The sequence below is a fragment of the Salvelinus sp. IW2-2015 genome, linkage group LG23 (genome assembly GCF_002910315.2).
Source record: "Salvelinus sp. IW2-2015 linkage group LG23, ASM291031v2, whole genome shotgun sequence".
In the NCBI taxonomy this organism is placed as follows: domain Eukaryota; kingdom Metazoa; phylum Chordata; class Actinopteri; order Salmoniformes; family Salmonidae; genus Salvelinus; species Salvelinus sp. IW2-2015.
Window position 1 is genome coordinate 7,082,183 of NC_036863.1, and position 23,164 is coordinate 7,105,346.

General features: G+C 43.0%; 1 protein-coding gene across 2 annotated transcripts; it reads left to right on the plus strand.

Moving 5' to 3' along the window:
* Window positions 1-187: 187 nt before the first annotated feature.
* On the plus strand, window positions 188-23,164 carry LOC111950678 (protein transport protein Sec24A). 2 transcript variants are annotated; one of them, XM_023968461.2, is made up of 24 exons: window positions 188-616; window positions 5,037-5,603; window positions 7,928-8,092; window positions 8,405-8,482; window positions 8,946-9,020; window positions 9,148-9,293; window positions 9,591-9,772; window positions 9,910-10,012; window positions 10,362-10,488; window positions 10,791-10,900; window positions 11,214-11,326; window positions 11,759-11,877; window positions 12,177-12,232; window positions 12,453-12,659; window positions 12,970-13,093; window positions 14,814-14,972; window positions 16,748-16,921; window positions 18,286-18,396; window positions 19,120-19,295; window positions 19,661-19,798; window positions 20,018-20,122; window positions 21,565-21,657; window positions 22,171-22,274; window positions 22,584-23,164. In XM_023968461.2, the coding sequence occupies exons 1-24, from the start codon at window positions 559-561 to the stop codon at window positions 22,696-22,698; spliced, it is 3,405 nt and encodes a 1,134-aa protein (XP_023824229.1). In that variant the 5' UTR covers window positions 188-558; the 3' UTR covers window positions 22,699-23,164. The 2 variants fall into 2 exon arrangements, with proteins under 2 accessions (XP_023824229.1, XP_023824230.1); XM_023968462.2 differs by lacking the exon at window positions 8,405-8,482.

Genomic DNA, 23,164 nt, shown 5'->3' on the forward strand with positions numbered 1-23,164 from the left:
AAACGAATTAATTAAAAAGTGAACCATTAGTCTGGTTTTATATAAACTAATTGTATTTGTAATAGACAGTCTGTCACTATGTATTTAACCGATCCTACATGTTTTTACTCAAACATCAGAGGAAGCGAAGACAGTACAACATTGCGAGTGTTTCCAGTACTGTAGAAATCCAATATGCACAGGAAGTGCCACGTGTACCAACTGCGCATGCTTGAGGAGGTTTCACGTTGTTCGTGCTGGGTGGGGAATCCCAACTTCCTGTGCAAGAAGAGAGAAGCAACACAGATATTACGGAAAGGAGTCTCACACGATTTTATTGACAAGGCCTACACCCGTAGTTGGACGGGGAACGGTCCTAACCATGGTCTGTGATAGCTAACGAGTTGGCTAATTCACTTTTTTTTTTTTTTTTTTTTACCTGAAAGCCTGTGATAAAGACGCTCGGTTAAACAAACAGATCCCATTGCTAGCTAACTTAGCTGGTTAGCTAAGTAAGACGCAGCTAGCTATTCGCCAACGAAGCTTTTAAATTTGATTACGGTCGGTGTCTATTTCAAGATGTCCAGTACGGGGTTCAACTCTCAGAATGGGCCAGGAGGACAGCCATACGCAAATGGTGAGCATTTTCGCACTGTTAGCTARCTAACATTACTGCCTCACAACTGTTTAGTAACTAACGTTAGCGCGTTAACAAGATAGGCTTTTACTTTATCCTAATCTGATTTGGCTGGTTAGCAGCTGGCTAGCTAACTACATTAGCTTGCTGCCTTGCTAATAATGCTAACCTAAAAGATGGCTAATGTTAGTGGTGGGCTAACTTACTCTTATCAAGACTATAGTTTAAAAAAAAAACATTGTTCATGTTAGTTAAGTTAGAAATGTGGATATAAGTGATCGCTTTGATTGCCCACTACGTAACTTTTAGCTAGCTAGGATAATCTGTTTTAGCTAGAGTCGTTGACAAATTTACTCACGTATCTAGCTATCTAAACTTWGTTATAGCTGCAATTTGTGTCAGTCACTAGTCTAACTGATAATTAACGTTAGCTARCTACTAGTGCTACCTTGAATGACGTTAGTCATAACTCAATTGAAGATCAAGTTCAGGGGAGAGACTGATAGTTTGGGTCATGATGATGCTACAAGTTGTCAGTTGAGCTAGCCAATTTGCTACTGTAGTTAGCTATAACTAGTTGACTCGTACGTGGGACTTAGATTTGGGTAATTGACCAAAAAGATTAGCTATATCATTTGAGTCTTGTAATTTGATTGATACCCTGTCGACTGATAAACTGTCATCCTCTAGTTGTCTTATAGGGRTTTAGTCTTTGTTTAGGGCTAAACTTTCCTCTCATTTGTTGTGGTTCTTTGGGTAAGGGTCGCGTGACTGTTTGTTGCGTACTTCGTTGCCTTTTTCGAATCACTTGGCTGGTGTCACATAAAATGTAAAATGTATAGTTATAATCGTATTATGCTTTGCAACGTCTACTCAGAAGTGAATGACGTACCACAGCGCTTTTTTTGTGCTCTACTTCTGTGTGTACATGTGGCACATTGGGATGATCCGTTTTAGTTGGATGACTTTTTTTTATTTTTTTTTATTAAGTAATATAAATATACTTTTTGTCTGGCATTTCTCTCCCTGAATGACATGTAAAATATTTATATACATACATACATACATACATACATACATACATACATACATACATACATACATACATACAGTACCAGTCAAAAGTTTGGACACACTTACTCATTCCAGGGGTTTTCTACTTTCCACATTGTAGAATAATAGTGAAGACATCAAAACTATGAAATAACACATGGAATCATGTAGTAACCAAAAAGTTTTAAACAAATAAAAATATATTTGAGATTCATCAAAGTAGCCACTGTTTGCCTTGATGACAGCTTTGCACACACTTAGCATTCTCTCAACCAGCTTTGAGGTAGTCACCTGGAATGCATTTCAATTAACAGGTGTGCCTTGTTAAATTCATTTGTGGAATTTCTTTCCTCAATGTGTTTGAGCCAATCAGTTGTGTTGTGACAAGGTAGGGTTGGTATACAGAAGATAGCCCTATTTGGTAAAACACCAAGTCCATGTTATGGTAAGTACAGCTCAAATAAGCAAAGATAAATGACAGTCCATCATTACTTTAAGACATGAAGGTCAGTCAATCTGGAACATTTCAAGAACTTTGAACTTTGAAAAACCATCAAACGCTATGATAAAACTGGCTCTCAAGAGGAACGCCACAGGAAAGGAAGACCCAGAGTTACCTTTGCTGCAGAGGATAAGTTCATTAGTTAACTGCACCTCAGATTGCAGCCCAAATAAATGCTTCACAGAGTTCAAGTAACAGACACTTCTCAACATCAACTGTTCAGAGGAGACTGCATGAATCAGGCCTTCATGGTGGAATTGCTGCAAAGAAACCACTAAAAGACACCAATAAGAAGAAGATATTTGCTTGGGCCAAGAAACACGAGCAATGGACATTAGACTAGTGGAAATCTGTCCTCTGGTGTGATGAGAGCAAATTTGTGATTTTTGATTCTAACTGCTGCGTCTTTGTGAGACGCGGAGTAGGTGAGCGGATGATCTCTGCATGTGAGGTTCCCACCGTGATGGAGGTGGTGATGATGTGGAGGTGCTTTGTTGGTGTCACTGTCAGTGATTTATTTACGATTCTAGACACACTTAACCATCATGGCTACCACAGCATTCTGCAGTGATACACCATCCCATCTGGTTGGTGCTTAGTGGGACTATCATTTATTTTTCAACAGGACAATGACCCAACACACCTCCAGGCTGTGTAAGGGCTATTTGACCAAGAAGGAGAGTGATGGAGTGCTGCATCAGATGACCTGGCCTCCACAATCATCTGACCTCAACCCAATTTGAGATGGTTTGGGATGAGTTGGACCGCAGAGTGAAGGAAAAGCACCCAACAAGTGTTCAGCATATGTGGGWACTCCTTCAAGAKGGTTGGAAAAGCATTCCAGGTGAAGCTGCTTGAGAGAATGYCAAGAGTGTGCAAAGCTGTTAAGGCAAAGGGTGGCTCCTTTGAAGAATATCAAATATAAGATATATTTTGATTTGTTTAACCTTTTTTCTTACTACATCATTCAATATGTGTTATTTCATAGATTTGATGTCCTCACTATTCTACAATGTAAAGAATAATGTAGTACACACACACAGTCAAAATAGAKAAGAACCCTTGAATAAGTGTGTATAAACTTTTGACTGTGTGTACAGTTTGATAACTGTTTAATATCAATAATTTCTGGAGGGAAAGTTAACCATCCAACTGGACTGAATTAAACACTAGCTGTCAAATTGTGTTATTTGTACAGTACCAGTAGTATTCATTCTTTGTCTATAGATAACCAGAGAGAGTTTMGATTAGAGCAGGACATGTTCTTTATGCTGTTGGGTTTGGCTATTGATGATTTATGATTAAGCTCCCTAGTGTAGAGTTCATCTGGCCTTCATATTTTCCTTATCTCTGTATTAGAGGCAATAAAAAGTCTCTACTCCAATATAGGTTTTTGAACTCTGATCATTCTGGACAGAGTGGATTTAATCTAGGGTGAATTCATCCTACTTAATTTACTTTAGGCCTAAGCAGTGCCTTTATCGAAACAATGGCATATTTTATCAGTGACCTGTTTGCTGTACAGTTGTGCTAAGATTTTGACTCCATGTTTGACTCTTATACTTGCCTCTGTAATTGGCTGAGCACGTGTCCTCGGCCCAGGCCAGGTTCACTGTGATTGSAGGGAAGCCTTCAATACAACCACCGTGGCCAGCAGGCAGCTTAATGTTGGAGATTTCACTGGCCTGCMCGGAAAGACAGGGATTATGGGTGTTCATCTTCACCATTGAGGAGTTGTTTTCTAATCCCACCTTCTCCACCTGTTTATCCTGGCTTGTAATGTAGCTCAAGACTTCTTGGACATGTAGCACGCTGTTGCCGCCAGTCAGTCATGACTATTTAATTATAGGAAACCCTGTTTCTACCTAACAATCTTCAAGGTTAGGAGGTGTATTTGATTGCAAAAGCTCTATTTCTGTTCTGTTTTTGTGTCTGGTATCATTTGTTCAGATCCTCTATTTACACTCACTGTCAGTACAGGAGTGGCGTCCAGGTGAGATTAGACTATATCCTGCACTGTTACTGTGTTGAGAAATGTGATTGCTGTGTCAGTCTGTCCACATATCGTTTGCCTTATTTTGGAGACTTTGTCTGTATTTTCATCCCAATTTCCCTCGCTGCTATTTAGTGATTGGGGGGGGGGATCAATAGTTACATATCGGGATATTATTTTTGACAATATATTTTCATCAATTATAACTATTATTTAGTTTTGACAATATCACAATATTATTTTGGGCAAGTTTGCTGTACCTGCACCAAAACTCCAGTATTTGTCCTTGCATATTCTCCATCTTTTGAAATGGGGAGCCAATTTGTTTTCRGCACGTTTATTTCTGTGACTGATCTAAACTTGTTTTCTCGTGGCTCTCTTGTCCCTCTGCATCAGACATATGGTGAGCATATTGTTTGGACATTGAAACGCAATGAAATCACAGTATCGAATCACAATACATATAGAATCGTGAGAATCGCAATACATATATACATATATTGTATTGGCACCTAAAGTATCGTGAAAATATTGTATTGGGAGGTCCCTGGTAATTCCCAGCCCTATTGCATTTAGCCTGATGTTTTTGCTACTCTCAAAGTTATCTWGCCCAAATCCTTCTTCAGAGCCACAAACTGTTGTAGGACTAGTCAATAAATACTGCCAGGCAGTTTTACATCTAGTAATGAAACATTTTTTCATGTTTTTTTATTAACTGACAGGCAAATGAGGCAGTCAGCTATTACTCTTTAGACCTTCTTTGGAATGCAGACTATAGTCATGGGATATTCACATGGGATGTCAGTGTGTTGCTGTATTTTATGTCAAACTCTGGCCTGGAATCTAATCTCTGTCATGATCCTGTCTTCCAGGTCCCTTACAGAATCAAGTAGTGCTGCAGCCACCAGGACCGGGTTACAACATGGCCCACCAGCCTCCATACAACCCAATGCAAGCCAAGGGCCCCATGCCGCCTGGCCCTGGACTCTATAACTCTGGGCCCTACCAGCCCATCCCACCAGTCAGCTCTTACCAGGCCTCCCCAGGTCAGCCCATGTTAAACAGGCCTCCTATGGGACCTCCCCACCCCATGACCTCCCCTCAGTCCACCAGCCCTTTCCCAGGCCCCAGGATGCCCCCAGAGCAGGCCACCCCTGCTCTACCTGTGTCTGCTAACAGCTACTACCAGCACCCCCCAGCCTGGCAGTATGGGGCCCTTCCACTGATGGGAGCTCCTCCACCAATGGGGGTGCCGCCTCCTATGGCCACGCCTCCCCTCGCGTTTGTGGATAATCACGTGACCTCCTCGCCTAGCTTGGCACCACTCCAGGCCTCCTCGGCGGGGTACAGCGCAGCTCCTTCTCCTGTCTACCACAACGCCATGCAACCCTCGGGTCCTCCCTTGCCTCCAACCTCCCTCCACAGATACACCCAGCCAGGTAAAACGCAGTGCAGGAGGGCTCTGGGATTAACACACTGTTACATATGCTACAGCAGTTTGACCTCCTACGATGAAAAACACTTGGTTGAAAAACATTTAGGCATTATGATATGACATTGACTGGTGGTTTGACTGTGTAGTGACACTTCATATCAGGATTAACAACAGGTCACTATGATGTCACAGGGAAGCGCCAGAAGTGTTCTAGCAAGCTGATGTTGGAAGTGGACATTGCCCCCTGCTGACACACACACACACACACACACACACACAGATCCAATTGGCTGCACATATCTCCTTGGCAGAGACTCTTGAAAAGTTGTCCAGGGACCGATGGAGAGTTCCAGTAACCTCTGGTGATATACAAATCCATCACCAATATCAAATCAAAAACAGATTTTATTGCCGCATGCGCTAAATACCACAGGTGTAGACATTACCATGAAATTATTGATTACAAACCTTTACCAACGATGCAGTTAAACAAATAAATAATACAAAATACAAGTATTAACACAAGGAGTAAAATTATCAAGAATGGAGCTATATACAGGGAGTACCAGATCAATGTCCAGAGGTACGAGGTATTCGAGGTAGACATGGGCATGAATGCAGGGTAAAGTGACTAGGCATCGGGATAGATCATAATAAAGTATTTGAGGTAGATATGGACATGAAAGCAGGGTAAAGTGACGAGGCATCAGGATAGATAATACGGTATTTGAGGTAGATATGGACATGAAGGCAGGGTAAAGTGACGAGGCATCAGGAGATGTAGTAATAACAGTAAGAACATGGTAGCAGCAGGGAGTGTGTGCACCTGTTCTTCAGTAAATGTTGGTAATTTATACTGGAATAGCTGAAAATAAATATTAATTCATAGTATTCCTTTTTTATATCTGTTCATGAGTTTTTAGTAGATAAAAAAAAAAAATAGCCTAATTAATGAAAAAAACATCTAATCAACAATGGCATTATTTTCAATTAACTCTGCAACTCTTCCACCTATTGACTTATTTCACAACTGAACAGTTTGCTGCCAAAACAAAGACAAATTAACATAGTAAAATATGTCTGCGCTATATATAATCACGCTGAAACCGTAATTTTAAACACCAATAGTATTCACTAAATTGAAAACCATCTTATTTAATTATTTCAGATATTYTTATGTGATGAGGCCACACAGAGAACCTGAGGTAATTAGATGTCTGTAAAAATCGGATGATTTAGATTACATAAAATCCTTGAAATTCTGGTTAARGAATCTGGTGGTTTCTAGTAATATACCTTCCCTTTGCAAACCTGTGTGTGTGAGAGAGTGTCAGTGYGTGTGCATATATAGTCTTGTGAATGTGCATAGAGGCAGTGCAAGATAGTCTGGGTAAGCATAATTTCCTGGGTTCAGATAGACATTTTAGTCACTTACTCAGGACTCACCCACACCMCTAGCGGTATTTATGGTGTGTGGCTGTTGTGGTCAGAAGCCATCAGTGATTCATGAATGACAATCAAGGCCATTATCGCATWATGTAACAATGTGGTGTAAGAAATATCACGTTAGTCATCAAGGATGACTCCTTGATGACTGATTTTGAATAGGATTCACTCCAATTTGGCCAGTTGACTATTTTCATTCAAATTGATTTGTTATCTTGATTTRATGACAGAATATTTATTCACACTTACAATATCTGAATGACAGATTTTTGCCATTGGAAGAATGGTTCACTCTTGTCTGAAATGCCCCAGTCAGTGTAGTCTCTGTAGTAACTGGGGTTCATTGACATTAGCTAGCTCTGGGTCACCAGCATCAGCTGTYGTGGGACTCGTCACCTCCAGTGTAGGGATATAATGTTACTCTCCTCARAGGGGCCTATTTTCCTCTTATGCACGATAGTCCCCATACCATATACGATATATTCAATTTCTCTATGGCTAATTGGTCTTTTGACCAATCATATCACATCTTTTTCAGAGTCAAAAGACTTGGTGAAATTAAAATCAGAATTGGGCTGCCTGTGTAAATGCAGCCATAGGCTACATTGTCATGATATGCATCAGGTATCATCATGATGCAGCCTGTAGGTGCCGGTTTTATCGCCTTAGGTTAGGCCTATGTACAGGTTAGCCTTGACCGAGCCAGTGATGCATGGGCTGGCAGCACAAGACTATGTAGGAGCCACTTCTGTAAATATATAGTTGTTATGTTGACATTTTGCCCAAGGTTTGTGTTGAGGGTTGTGATAGGATACTGTATAAGACATTTTAATATGTATGGCAAATGATCCTGAATGATGTAATGTTGTTGTGGTTGTCTAGGCTCTGCCCCTCCAATGAAACCCGTGGCTCCTCCTCACACATACCAGCCAGGTATGACAGCACCTTACGGCCAGCCACCTACAGGACCCCCACCCTCGATGAGACCCACTCCACCCCCCATGGGCAATGCTACCCCTCCCCTTCCCTTTGGCCCCAAGACTGATGGTAAGGAAATATCAGTTCTGGGACTSTAGTCTTACATCTCAGAGCAGGAGTGCTGATCCATGTTCAGTTTTGTATTTTAAATCAAATGAATAAGAGGGTRACCTGATCCTAGATCAGCACTCCTACTCTGAGACATTTTGTTTTTATCCTCATCTAACAATATGTTGTTTACCTTGGTCTTTGAAGCATCCACAGATATTTGTAGTTTATTTGTTGTAAATTGAAGTTTTAGTGGGGGGGGGTGTATCCCAGAGTATCTCCAGCAGCCACCCTTGGGGTCTCATTTCCTTCTCTTTCCTCCCACCATGACAGCTCAGTGTGGGAGTGATGCTAGTGATGATGCTGCCCACACTGAGTACGACAACCAGGAGAATGATATTGAGTGTCCAGGTGTGGTTTAGTCACTATCAGTGTTGTGGTGTTTGTGTGTGTGGTCCCTGTGTACTTTTGATGTCCTCTATTAGATTTTTAGCATGGTTTCTCAAAGGAGGAAAGGCCCAGAGAACTTCCATGGATCTTTCAGATATTCTGTGTTTACATTCAACACTTTCTAAGTCTGTGTCTTAGTTTTTGCCATTATTACATTTTAGTGACCTCATGGGTATCCGATTTTTCATTAAATTTTTCATTAAAGTGTCTTAATGTCTTTCATTGTGAGTGAATTAGGTGCGTTGAATGATGCAATTCCTACATTTACTCTATCATGTGGCAATGAAACAAAGTGACCTGAAACATAAAACAAAAAYATCTATGCTAATTACTAAGTTCTCCGAAAACATTTAGTCAACACTTTCCCCCCCCAAAAAAACTGAACTAAACTCATCCTGACTCTGGAATCTTTGCTCTGCAACAGGACACATACCCACACCTGCTAATGGCGCTCAAGTTCCCAACAGCTTTGATCACTTGGAGACAGGCCCTAAAATGGGTAAGTCCTCTACTACTCCATAGTTTAATCAAAAATGAATGACTAATATTACATTTTAGTCCCCTATATTTACTGCTAGCAACACTCAGAACTGACATGAGGCCTGTTTTGTTGCTTGTCCATATAGCTGGCCCACCCCAGCAGCCAGCCCCCCCTGCTCGACACATGGGTCTGTCCTACCCCTCTTTACCCCCAGGGTACCAGAACACCTCCGCCTCCCCCATGCAGGCCCAGACGCAGCCTTACAGCCATGCGCCTCAGTCATACCAGCAGGTAAGACACCAGACTGCTCTCTGTTTTCTAAAACCAAATCCAAGACTGACATACTAACAGTACAAAGCTCAACTTTCTCTATTATATACAGAGCTTAGCACTTGCCTGATCACGTGAACACTTAGACATTTTAAAATGAACTGTGAATGTTGAAATAGGACATGAATAGATTGTTCAAATATTGAAACTTACCAGTGTTGCGTCCCAAATGGCACCCTATTCCATATAGTGCACTGCTTTTGACCAGGCCTTTGTTCATTGTACTCACCACTGTACTGTCCTATGTTTCCTCCCCAGCCGTCTGCAGGTCCAGCCCAGCTGAGCCCCTCCCTGGCTGGGTTGAGTCTGCAGTCCCAGACCCCTGAGACTCTGAGGGTGGTTAACCTGCTGCAGGAGAGGAGCCTGCTCCCCCCGGGCCCCATCACCCCTCCTACGCCCTGCCTGCCACAGGACCTGCAGAAAATCAACTGTCACCCAGAGTGAGTGATAGTTTGTCTGGCACTGTTTTTCAACGTCAATCCCCACCACAATGTTGAATATTGTCAATAGTGTTAATGTACTTTTACTGTAAAATGTACTGGTTCAGACCTGTTTCTCTTGCCTCCTCTCTCTACAGGGTCTTCCGCAGTACCCTGACCAGCATCCCCCAGACCCAGTCTCTGTTAAACAAAGCCAAGCTTCCACTCGGCTTGCTGCTCCACCCCTTCAAAGATCTCTCGGTAAGATGTTGCCCACTGTCTCMCAACCCTCAGTAGACTCTTCCTTCTACCCTTCCTTCTTCTGGTAAAAGATAGAAGAATGCATTTAGCCTAGAATAACTGTGTATTTAATCTACGCATCTATGATCATGTCTTTTAAATGTAATTTGTTTTTCATTTGTGTGGAATTTGGCATTGACGATTGTCATAACCTAACATGTCCTAAGGGTTTGATTTGTCTGTGAACTGCAGCAACTAGCTGTATTAAGTTTTATTCTTCAAGAATCAATGGTTACAGCTTTTAAAAACTGATGTACCAATCCCAGATTGTGCCTTTCTTAAAATTATTTGGTTTGTCTGTATACTGCAGCAACTGCCTGTGGTCACCTCCAGCACTATAGTGCGGTGTCGCTCCTGCAGGACGTATATCAACCCCTTCGTGACCTTCCTGGACCAGAGGAGATGGAAGTGTAACCTGTGCTACCGGGTCAACGATGGTAAGGACCACAGCCACCAAGCTCCTCTTAAATGACACCCTGTCTATTCCCCATATTTGGCACCACTTTTGACCGCATCCAATGTTCATTCCAAACACATGTTTTAAGTGAGAAGTTAGGCTGGTCTGAAGCGGAAAAAGGACATTCACTTGAGCACCAAGGCCTAACTTCACCCATGYTCTACCAATATATTCCAGCACATAGCTTTGACCTAAACGTTCAGAATATCATTCACCTGATGACAGTCGTGATGGACAGTCCTGTTCTTTTGACTGATGACAACCTCCATGTTTGTTGTGCAGTTCCAGAGGAGTTCATGTACAACCCAGTCACCAGATCRTACGGAGAGCCACACAAAAGACCTGAGGTCCAGAACGCCACCATCGAGTTCATCGCACCCTCAGAATACATGGTAAATACACATTATATAGTCTTAARATCTGTCTATTTAAAGCAAGTCATTGCATGTTATTTTGCCAGAAAATCTGTGGTAAGTGGWTACATTCCCCCCCTTTTATCTGCTACTTGAATGCAGATGAAATTAGCAGTGTTCCACTGTTGCCCCGTTCATAGTGATTCCATCAGGCTTTCTGATTCCATGGAGTTGTTTATGATTTCCTGGAGTTGTTTATCTAGGAAGCATTTGCATGTTTTGTTAGGATGTGATAAGAGTGTGGCGTGTATCAGTGTGTTTATATTGATGGTGTGAAACCTGTCATCCTCAGCTGAGACCCCCCCAGCCTGCCGTTTATCTCTTCGTGCTGGATGTATCCCACAACGCCGTGGAAACGGGATACCTAGATGTCGTCTGTCATTCACTGCTGGAGAACATCAACGCGTATGTCTACATCAGTTACAGACTGAGKGTGCTCCCCAAATGGCACCCTATTCCCTATATAGTGCACTACYTTTGACCGGAAGCCATTGGGATGCAGATTAAATACAGTCCTGGGATAATGTCCACAGCCCTGACAGGATGGTTCATTACGTATTGTCCTATTAAGCTATGTAATAACATATTCTGTACTGATCAATACTAGGTAGCTTAAAGACTTCAGTTTAGCATCAGATAGCCCTAAAACAATGTTTATTTGAGTTTTTAATGTGACTATATACACATTTTTGTCAATTTAATAACAAAAAGTGATTCAGACACAGAAATAAAATAACTTACAGAAGTATTGAGCAAGAAGAAGGTCAATATTAACTGAACCGCACCACACATCAGTGTGACCTGTGAGTATCGGCTGACTGACCATGTGTGTTCCAGGCTCCCTGGAGACTCCAGGACAAAGATTGGCTTCATCTCCTTTGACAGCACCATCCACTTCTACAACCTCCAGGAGGGCCTGGCCCAACCACAGATGCTCATCGTTTCGGACATTGAAGGTGAGAGACCAGAAAGGGCTTACAAGCTTTGTCATTAGAATAATTCACTGTCTAGAAATGCTTAGGAAAATGAGGAAGGTCCACACTCACTATTTGCAGTGAAAGAAAGGAAAATGTATTTGTTATTTTGTGACAAATGCTTCACCCAATCGGGCTTCAACAGTGTCTAAGTTGTGACAACGTGGAAAAACACCTATAGATAGGGCTACAATATAAATTATGCTGTACTTTTAAAGTCTTTATTTCAGGAGGTTGCAGTGGTCTAATGGTCTTCTATGCTGTTTTTTCCTTTCTTACAGATATATTTTTACCAACACCAGACAGCCTTTTAGTGAACCTCAATGAATGCAAGGAGGTAAGGAGCTCTTAAAACTATTCCTGTGCAGATTCCCAAGACAGGCTCTCAACAAAATGTTAAACGAAAATGTTACAAGTCCAATCTGTCAAACTATTCACAGCAACATCGTGAAAATGCATCGACACACTCACATTGGGCAACTTTTTTTTGCCTGAACCTCTCTGACACTGTTTTGCATTTCAAAACTTTATTGAAAAATKTGTTTTTATTCGTACAGCTGGTGCAGGATCTGCTGAAGAGCTTGCCCCAGATGTTTGCCAAGACCATGGAGACCCAGTCTGCTCTGGGCCCGGCCCTGCAGGCAGCCTTCAAGCTGCTGTCGCCCACCGGGGGGCGCGTGTCCGTCTTCCAGACCCAGCTGCCCAATCTGGGCGTGGGGGCCCTCAAGTCCAGAGAGGACCCCAACCAGAGAGCTTCAGCCAAGGTAGGGACTAGCGAGAGCCTGGGTCTCACTGGTTTATGTATTTTGTATCCCAAATGGCACCCTATTACCTRTATAGTGAACTAASTTTTTAGGTCCCATGTGTAGGAAATAGGGTACTATTTGCTGTACATATCTTTTTAATTACTTGGTAAAGAGAAGTATGCAGTGTGCACATCTGTTCTGCAGTGGCGGTTAACTTGATATCCATCTCAATACTGGAGATATCGTTTCAGACATTTCTTATGCCTAATATTCTCATTMTTTTTTAGAAATGTTTTGTTGTGCTCATTGTCTTGTGGTGATTCCCCAGGATATCCCGAACCTGTCTCCTGCCACAGACTTCTATAAGAAGCTGGCCCTGGACTGTTCAGGACAGCAGGTGGCTGTGGACCTGTTCCTACTGAGCTCCCAGTACTGTGACCTGGCCTCTTTAGGTGAGTGGTGCCTTCTGACTCGTACATCTGAACAGTGTGTTATTATTATTAACAAAGTGACCTTTTTTCAGCAGTGCTCTGTATGTGTCTCTGTGTTGCTGTATAYAGTACCAGTCAAAMGTTTGGACATACCTACTCATTCAAGGGTTTTTCTTTATTTTGACTATTAACTACATTGTAGAATAATAGTGAAGACATGATTCCATATGTGTTATTTCATAGTTTTGATGTCTGATCAAAATTCTTTAAGGTGTTGATCCCATGTTTTATGAGCTGAAATAAAAGATCCCAGAAATGTTCCATACGCACAAAAAGCTTATTTCTCTCAAATTCTGTGCACAGATTTGTTGATATCCCTGTTAGTTAGCATTTCTCCTTTGCCAAGATAATCCATCCACYTGACAGGTGTGGTATATCAAGAAGCCRATTAAACCGCGTGATCATTACAAAGGTGCACATTGTGCTGGGGACAATGGAAGGCCAGTTTAAATGTGCAGTTTTGTCACACAACACAATGTACAGATGTTTCCAGTTGAGATAGCATGCAATTGGCATGCTGACTGCAGGAATATCCACCAGAGCTGTTGCCAGAGAATTGCATGTTCATTTCTCTACCATAAGCTGCCTACAATGTCATTTTGGAGAATTTGGCAGTACAGACCACGTGTAACCACGCCAGTCCAGGACCTCCACATCCGGCTTCTTCACCTGCGGGATTGTCTGAGAYCTGCCACTCAGATAGCTGATTAAACTGGGTTTGCACAACCAAAGCATTTCTGCARAAACTGTCACTGTCTCAGTGAAACTCCTCTGCGTTCTCGTCGTCTTCACCAGGGTCTTGACCTGACTGCGGTTTGGCGTCATAACCTACTTCAGTGGGCAAATGCTCACCTTTGATGGCCACTGGCACGCTGGAGAAGTTTGCTCTTCACGGATGAATCCCGGTTTCAACTCTACTGGGCATATGGTGTCGTGTGTGTGTGCAAGCGGTTTGCTGATGTCAACATTGTGAACAGAGTGCCCTGTGGTGGCTGTAGGGTTATGGTAGAGGCAGGCATAAGCTATGGAAAACGAACACAATTTGCATTTTATCGATGGAAATTTGAATGCAAAGAGATACCATGACAAGATTGAGGCCTATTGTTGTGCCATTCATCCGCCGCTCTCACCTCATGTTTCAGCATAATGCTCGGCCCCATGCCACAAGAATCTGTACACAATTCCTGGAAGCTGAAAATGTCCCAGTTCTTCCATGGCCTGCATACTCACCAGACATGTCACCCATTTAGTTTGGGATGCTCTGGATCGACATGTTCCAGTTCCTGCCAATATCCAGCAACTTCGCACAGCCATTGAAAAGGAGTGTGACAACATTCAACAACCTGATCAACTCTATGCGAATGAGATTAGTCGCGCTGCATGAGGTAAATGGTGGTCACGCCAGATACTGACTGGTTTTTCTTAAGGGATCTGTGACCAACAGGTGTATATCTRTATTCCCGGTGCCATGTGAAATCCATAGATTAGGACCTAATGAATTTATTTCAATTGACAGATTTTCTTATKAGGTCTAACTCAGTAAAACCTTTGAAATTGTTAATGTTGCGTTTTTTTTTATTTTAATTTATTCAAATGCGACATAAGGCCCTTCGTATGTAGAACATCTTACTCTGGTTGGACTCATGTGTAATCTCTGCTTCATCTTCTCTCTCCCTCTCAGCTTGCATATCCAGGTACTCAGCAGGAAGTGTGTACTACTACCCCTCCTACCAGCAGCAGCACAACCCAGCCGGGGTTGAGTGCTTCCAGAAGGATCTCAAGAGGTACCTCACCAGGAAGATTGGCTTGGAGGCTGTAATGAGGATCCGCTGCACTAAAGGTAACAAGTCATCACTCAATACTTTCTCACTATGCTGATTGCCTTGCATTATGTTATTTCACATGGAAGCAGCAGCACTTTAAATATCTGACATTACATTATATAACGTCCTTGTGGAAAGTGTTCGCTGAAGGAAATCTCAATGACAATTGATGAAGGATACTGTGAACCCTGTAAACTTGTGGTTGTGTGTCTGTCTGTCTGCTCCAGTTGATTTCAGTATCTGGGAGTAAAAACTGTCAGATTAATTGTATTTCATTCAAATCTCTCGGACCCACTTCTATATCTAAAAAGAAACGTCCTTTCACTGTCAACTGCGTTTATTTTCAGCAAACTTAACATGTGTAAATATTTTTATGAACATAACAAGACTCAACAATTGAGACATAAACTGAACAAGTTCCACAGACATGTGACTAACAGAAATGGAATAATGTGTCCCTGAACAAAGGGGGGGTCAAAATCAAAAGTAAGTCAGTATCAGGTGTGGCCACCAGCTGCATTAAGTACTGCAGTGCATCTCCTCATGGACTGCACCAGATTTGCCAGTACTTGCTGTGAGATGTTACCCCACTCTTCCACCAAGGCACCTACAAGTTCCCGGACATTTCTGGGGGGGGGAATAGCCCTAGACCTCACCCTCTGATCCAACCGGTTCCAGACGTGCTCAATGGGATTGAGATCCGGGCTCTTCGCTGGCCATTGCAGAACACTTGCAGGAAATCATGCATAGAACGAGCAGTATGGCTGGTGGCATTGTCATGCTGGAGGGTCATGTCAGGATGAGCCTGCAGGAAGGGTACCACATGAGGGAGGAGGATGTCTTCCCTGTAACGCACAGCGTTGAGGTTGCCTGCAATGACRACAAACTCTGTCCGATGATGCTGTGACACACCGGCCAAGACGATGATTGACCTTCCACCTTCAAATCGATCCTGTTCCAGAGTACAGGCCTCGGTGTAACTCTCATTCCTTCGACGATAAACGCGAATCCGGCCATCACCCCTGGTGAGACAAAACCGCGACTCGTCAGTGAAGAGCACTTTTTGCCATTCCTGTCTGGTCCAGCGACGGTGGGTTTGTGCCCACGTTGTTACTGGTGATGTCTGGTGAGGACCTGCCTTACAACAGGCCTACAAGCCCTCAGTCCAGCCTCTCTCAGCCTATTGCGGACAGTCTGTACACTGATGGAGAGAGTGTGCGTTCCTGGTGTAAATCGGGCAGTTGTTGTTGCCATCCTGTACATGTCCCGCAGGTGTGATGTTCGGATGTACCGATCCTGTGCAAGTGTCGTTATGCGTGGTCTGCCACCGCGAGTACGATCAGCTGTCCGTGGCGTCTCACAGTACGGACATTGCAATTTATTGCCCTGGCAACATCTGCAGTCCTCATGGCTTCCTTGCAGCATGCCTAAGGCACGTTCACGCAGATGAGCAGGGACCCTGGGCATCTTTCTTTTGGTGTTTTTCAGAGTCAGTAGAAAGGCCTCTTTAGTGTCCTAAGTTTTTATAACTGTGACCTTAATTGCTTACCGTCTGTAAGCTGTTAGTGTCTTAACGACCGTTCCACAGGTGCATATTCATTCATTGTTTATGGTTAATTGAACAAGCATGGGAAACAGTGTTTAAACCCTTTACAATGAAGATCTGTGAAGTTATTTGGATTTTTACGAATTATCTTTGAAAGACAGGGTCCTGAAAAAGGGACAGTTTATTTTGTATGTTGATTATTGTGAAAAGAAAATATAAAACTCTGACCCCTCAACTTCCATGCAGGTTTGTCCATCCACACGTTCCATGGGAACTTCTTTGTGCGCTCCACGGATCTGCTGTCCCTGCCCAATGTGAACCCAGACGCGGGCTTTGCTGTGCAGATGTCCATTGAGGAGAACCTGGTGGACATGCAGTCCGTCTCCTTCCAGGCTGCGCTGCTCTACACATCCAGCAAAGGTACACTGTCTGGAGCTGCTGTGATGGGGGGGGGGGGCTCTGAGATCGTGTAGGGAGCTTTACCATAAAAATATTAGCTGTGTTTGAATACTCACACTAACCATACTATTTGTGACATACATTGAGTATGTAGTGTGCTTATAGGTCATACTATGGATATAGTTAGTATGCCAAAAGTTCCTGGATGTTGTACTACATTCACCAAATGCAATTCTTCAGAATGGGCGTGGCTTCACATTTTCAGATTTGAAGAAAATGGGGGGGGGGAAATATGCTGCCGAAGTCCGAGAGCGAATACTAATTATGACAAATGTTGAGCAATGTAATAAAGTAATGACTTTTCAAATAAGTTACATTACATGTTATTTTGTCTGACAATTTGTTAGCTACGCTAGCCTTATGAACCACGTAGCATATCATTACAGCAGTTGCTTGTATGTTAGCTAGCTACCAAACGTTAGTTTGCTACTAATACATTGTACTTGCCAATATATTAACTATATACTATCTAACTGTTATTGACTTGATTATTCACGTCATTCTTTGCTTAGTTAAGTAGTATAGTTGTTGTGCTTTCTCAATGGACATTGTTAATGAAGTCAGTAAGATGTCTAGCTAGTATTTGTTATGCTAGCAAGAACTTGCATAGCAACAGCATCGACTTCCGGTAGGCAGGCTAAGCGCTAGTAAACTCAACTGAAAAGKATTCCGTTGGATTACAGTAAACTAAAATTAACTAATAGTATGTAGTGTATATTCTCATTAAGTATGTAGTATACAGTATGTTAGTATGCGTATTCGAACACAGCTATTGTCATTCTTTTTCTGTGGGATTTACTTGGTTTAGATTCACTGGGTGCGTCCCAAATAGTGTTAAGTTCATGTTTTAAGTATCCCTATACTTCTGTTATTACGGGGCTATCACTCAGTCAAGAGTGCGCCTGCGCAGGGAGTCTGTTGGTTGATGAACCTAGCCTTGAGTGTAATGGCTACCTTGTAGTGTGTTCGTATAGTAAACTTTGTTAAACTGGAACCTTGTCGTTGTGTCATTTCGAGTTAACAAATAGCACCCTATTCCATACATGGTGTACTACTTTTTACCAGGACTCAAAAGGCTCTTGTCAAAAAAAGTGCACTATATAGAGAATAGGGTGCCATTTGGGACTCAGCCTCACTGTTTGTAAACATGAACAAGTGAGATGGAACACTTTTTGTAATGGATACTGAAATTTGAAGATCTTATTTCTTTCTGAAGTGCAATTTAGTTTTATTTGTTTCCTTTCTWGACAAATATTATATTTCCGATGCATACCAATTGTAATGCTGAAATAATAATAACTTGTTGCTTGGTGTTGTTTCTACAGGAGAGAGAAGAATTCGAGTCCACACCATGTGTTTGCCTGTTGTCAACTCCCTGTCTGACATCTTTGCTGGGGCTGATGTCCAGGCTATCACTGGTCTGCTGGCTAGCATGGGTAGGTAGTTCCAGGGACGCAGTGTTGGTGTAGTTATTAAAGGCATGTTTATTTCCATCAGTACCAGGTGAAGTCCTTAGACTGTCCCATCATCCTGTGGTCTTTAATGTCTCATAGTGAGAACACGCTTGTCATCCACGCAGTGCCTTCCATAGCTGCCTCATTTGCATGGACAGATGGTAATGGGTGATGTCAGATGGTTGCCTGGTTACTGTGACCTTTGTGGARTCCAAGTGGCTAAATCAAACTGACTGAAGACTAATCTTCTTWTAATGTATTGGAGGTTTTATTAGTATCAGTCACTGATAAAATATTCTACATGTTATTCAGTCACTTTATTTGGATGGTCTGGAAAGTCCATCTGTCGAAGCTCTACAGATAAACAMCTGCTTGCTAAGGTTAGAGTTGAGTTTAGAATAAGGGTAAGGGCTAAATTTAGGGTTAGAATGAGGGTTAGTACAGATGGACTCTCCAAATAGTGTTACCTGTTTTTCTAAAGAGAAACTACTGTAATATAAGGTACTATTATTGCTGGTTTACCCTGATATATATATATATATAAGAAATGATTGAACCCACTGGTTGCTTTTTGTAATGAAGGCCATGACTGTAAACATGTACTGTACAATCATGTAAATTGTGAATCCCAATCCCTGAGGTAAAAATGTAGCTGAGAGTTTTGAATTCAATGCCCTGTTCCTGATGTGTGTCCTCCCCCTCTAGCTGTGGATCGCTCGGTGACATCCAGTTTGAGTGACGCCCGGGACGCGATGACCAACGCTTCCATTGACTCTCTGACATCCTACCGCACCTCTGTGCTCACCATCCAGCAGCCTGGCCTCCTGGCCCCCGCCTGCCTCAGGCTGTTCCCCCTCTACATCCTGGCCCTGCTCAAACAGGTAGACTACCCACCCACTCTCTCCCTGGCTAGTACCCTGGCAGTCTACGGCTTCATCCCATATGGCACCCTATTCCCTGCACTACTTTTGACCAGGGCTCATTGGGCTCTGGTCAAAAGTAGTGTACAATATAAGGAATAGGGTGCCATGTGGGATGAAGCCTACTTCCCATWGGGATTTCAACTTTCCCCCGAAGAGAGGCTATTCCTGTAGTTATAATCCAATTTAGCATGGCATAAAAACCAGCTTTAAAACACCATAAGAAATCCAGTCAGTCAGATAAACTGACCAAGCTACCTTTTGGCTTACGGATCTCCTTTGTGATGCTTTGCTCATATGTTGTTTTTATTCTCTGTGGTCCACAGAAAGCTTTCCGAACCGGTACAAGCACCAGGCTGGACGACCGTGTGTTTGCCATGTGTCAGCTGAAGTACCAGCCCCTGGCCTACGTCATGCTGATGATCCACCCAGCGCTGTACCGCGTGGACGACCTGACTGACGAGGTGAGGGCWAGGGGAACAGAGCATAGATAATGAGAAGAACAATATTTTTCTCTACAGTTATATTATATAGTTTATCACCTCTTATACACTCAGATCATTTAAAGAAAGAACACTGATATTCAGGTCTATGCTTCTGCTTTCATCTGACGTGTGGATATATTGCACTTTTCCTCTTTTATTAACCTAACTTCTCTTTTCGTCCTTCCACCCCCTCCACAGGGAGCCCTGAACATCAGTGAGCGCGCCATCCCCCAGCCCAGAGTCCAGCAGCTRTCTGTGGAGAAGCTGAGCAGAGAGGGGGCCTTCCTCATGGATGCTGGCTCGGTTAGTAGCATGATGATGATGTACACTATATATGCAAAAGTATGTCAACACCCCTTTCAAATTAGTGGATTAATCTATTTCAGCCACACCYGTTTCTGACAGGTRTATAAAATAGAGCACACAGCCAATACAATATCCATAGACAAACATTTGCAGTAGAATGGCCTTACTGAAGAGCTCAGTGACTTTCAATGTGGCACAGTCATAGGATGCCACCTTTCCAACAAGTCAGTTCGTCAAATTTCTGCCCTTGCTAGAGCTGCCCCGGTCAACTTTAAGTGCTGTTATTGTGAAGTGGAAACGTCTAGGAGCAACAACGGCTCAGCCGAATAGTGGTAGGCCACACAAGCTCAACGAACAGGACCGCCGAGTGCTGAAGCACATAGGGTGTAAAAATCATCTGTCCTCAGTTGCAACACTCACTACCGAGTTTCAAACTGCCTCTGGAAGCAATGTCAGCACAAGAACTGTGCGTTGGGAGCTTCATGAAATGGGTTTTCGTGGCCGAGTAGACGCACACAAGCTTAAGATCAACATGTGCAATGCCAAGCTTCRACTGGAGTGGTATAAAGCTTGCAACCATTGTACTCTGGAGCAGACTTTCACCATCTGGCAGTCCGACGGACGGATCTAGGTTTGGCGAATGCCAGGAGAATGTTACCTGCCCCAATGCACAGTGCCAACTAACGTTTGGAGGAGGAATAATTGTCTGGGCTGTTTTTGATGATTTGGGCTAGACCCCTTAGTTCCAGTGAAGGGMAATCTTAATGCTACAACATACAATGACATTCTAGATGATACTGTGCTTCCAACTTTGTGGCAACATTTTGGGGAAGGTCCTTTTCTGTTTTCAGCATGACAATGCCACCATGCGCAAAGCGAGGTCCATACAGAAATAGTTTGTTGATCGGGTGTGGAAGAACTTGACTGGCCTGCACAGAGCCCTGACCTCAACTCCATCGAACACCTTTGCGAGCCAGGCCTAATCGCCCAACATCAGTGCCCTACCTCACTAATGCTCTTGTGGCTGAATGGAAGCAAGTCCCTCACGCAATGTTCCAACATGTGAAAGGCCTTCCCAGAAGAGTGCAGGCTGTTATAGTAGCAAAGGGGGGACCAACTCCATATTAATGCCCATGATTTTGGAACGAGATGTTGGATGAGCAGGTGTCCACGTACATTTGGTCATGTAGTGTTTMATTTATTAGGGACAGCTACAATAACAGCATTGACACATTGCATCATCAACAGTCGGATGCATTTCACCATCATRCTTTAGCTTGCGCTAATTTGCATGATGATTATTGAGGAATCCTTCTGTCATTTGGCGTACAAAATAGATAGACTTGCAACACRTCTACAGTGGATTCTTCTCAACAAACAGACAGATGCATAACACGAACCCAATGTGACTGACTTCAGTCTTCTCCATTCTCCAACAGGTGATCTATCTCTGGATCGGAAGAAACTGCAACCCCGACTTCCTCACGCAAGTCCTGGGGGTCCCAGACTACGCTGCTGTGCCTCAGAACATGGTAAGGAACCTAAGCACCTGCTCCCCCTTTAACTGTTTCTCTTAGCCCAGCTCCCCTGCTCCTGACAAGGTTCTGTATCGCTCACCAAGACCTCTGTGTATTATACTGTTATAAACCGAGTGGTTCGAGCCCTSAATGCCGATTKGSYKRAARSCMWKGKWWWWYMRRMCSWWWWMMAWKGGKWWKRMMMCMWTTTTTTTWACAATTAAATTGGTAACCAGTTYATGTAATAGCAATAAGGCGCCTTGTGTTTGCTGTAAAAGGCCTGTATTCCTCGGCTAAGGGCTGTATCCAGGCATTCTGCGGTGCGTCGTGTTTAAGAACAGCCCCTAGCCCTGGTGTATTGGCCATATACCACTTAATTCACACGTGTTGGTTGTATCTTTTGTTTGTGACTTATATTGTACTATGTGTGTATATATTGCACTATAATGCTGTTTAAAATGCGATGCACAACACATTTCCTGAAAGGGAGATCATAAAGATATTATTATAATGTGTTGTATCTCCCAGAACCTTCTCCCGGAGTTGGACACTGCAGAGTCCCAGAGAACCAGAGYGTTTGTTGGCTGGCTGAGGGAACAGAGGCCCTTTTTCCCCATCCTGCATGTCATTAGGTAGGCAGTAGTAACTAGATATCACTGGGGGAGTTCAGAGGCCATGKYTRCATTCCAAATGGCCCCCTATTCCCTTTATAGTTCACTACTTTTTACCAGGGCCCGTAGAGCTCTGGTACAAAAGTAGTGCACTGTTTAGGGAATAGGGTGCCATTTGGTTGAGTTTTAATAAATTAAATGAGAAGTATTGAGATCAGGTTGAACTCATTGACAACGAGTTTTGCTGACCTGTCAAATGACAGAGTTCAATTCTGCAAGAGACTGTGTAAATGTTGTGGATCCAACCTTCCCTTTTCTGTTCCTTTCCAGGGATGAGAGCCCACTGAAAGCCAGCTTTATGCAGAACATGATTGAGGATCGGACAGAGTCGGCATTGTCTTACTATGAGTTTTTACTCCACGTCCAACAGCAAGTCTCCAAGTAAACGCAGCGTATGGAGTCAGCCCTGGGAACACTGACCGGATGTGCATCAGTGTGTGAACGAACGTTGGGAAGATTGAACCTGGCAGGAACGGCTGACTCTCACAGCATCTTCAGTTATGGCGTACTATTTTTGTGTCTAGCATTGCCTTTCCTAAAGATTGCCCCCCCCCCATCCGCAGACTTTCTTTCAAACAGATCAAACTTTGTGGTGAGCAGGACATGGACAGAGGCAACTAGGCTAATTCTGATTTGGCTGCTGATTTGGCTCTTTGTTTTCAGCTGGAACATGTGAAGACCAGGGAATCCATGACATGATATTATGTACAGCAGTGATTGAACAAATCAGTGTTTATTCTCATAGAGCTATGCTTTCTAAGAGATCTTTTCAGATACAGTTCTGGCTATGGATGTGAAGTCTTGTTCAAAAAGCACCGTTGTATTTGTTAATAAAGTAATATATGTATCAT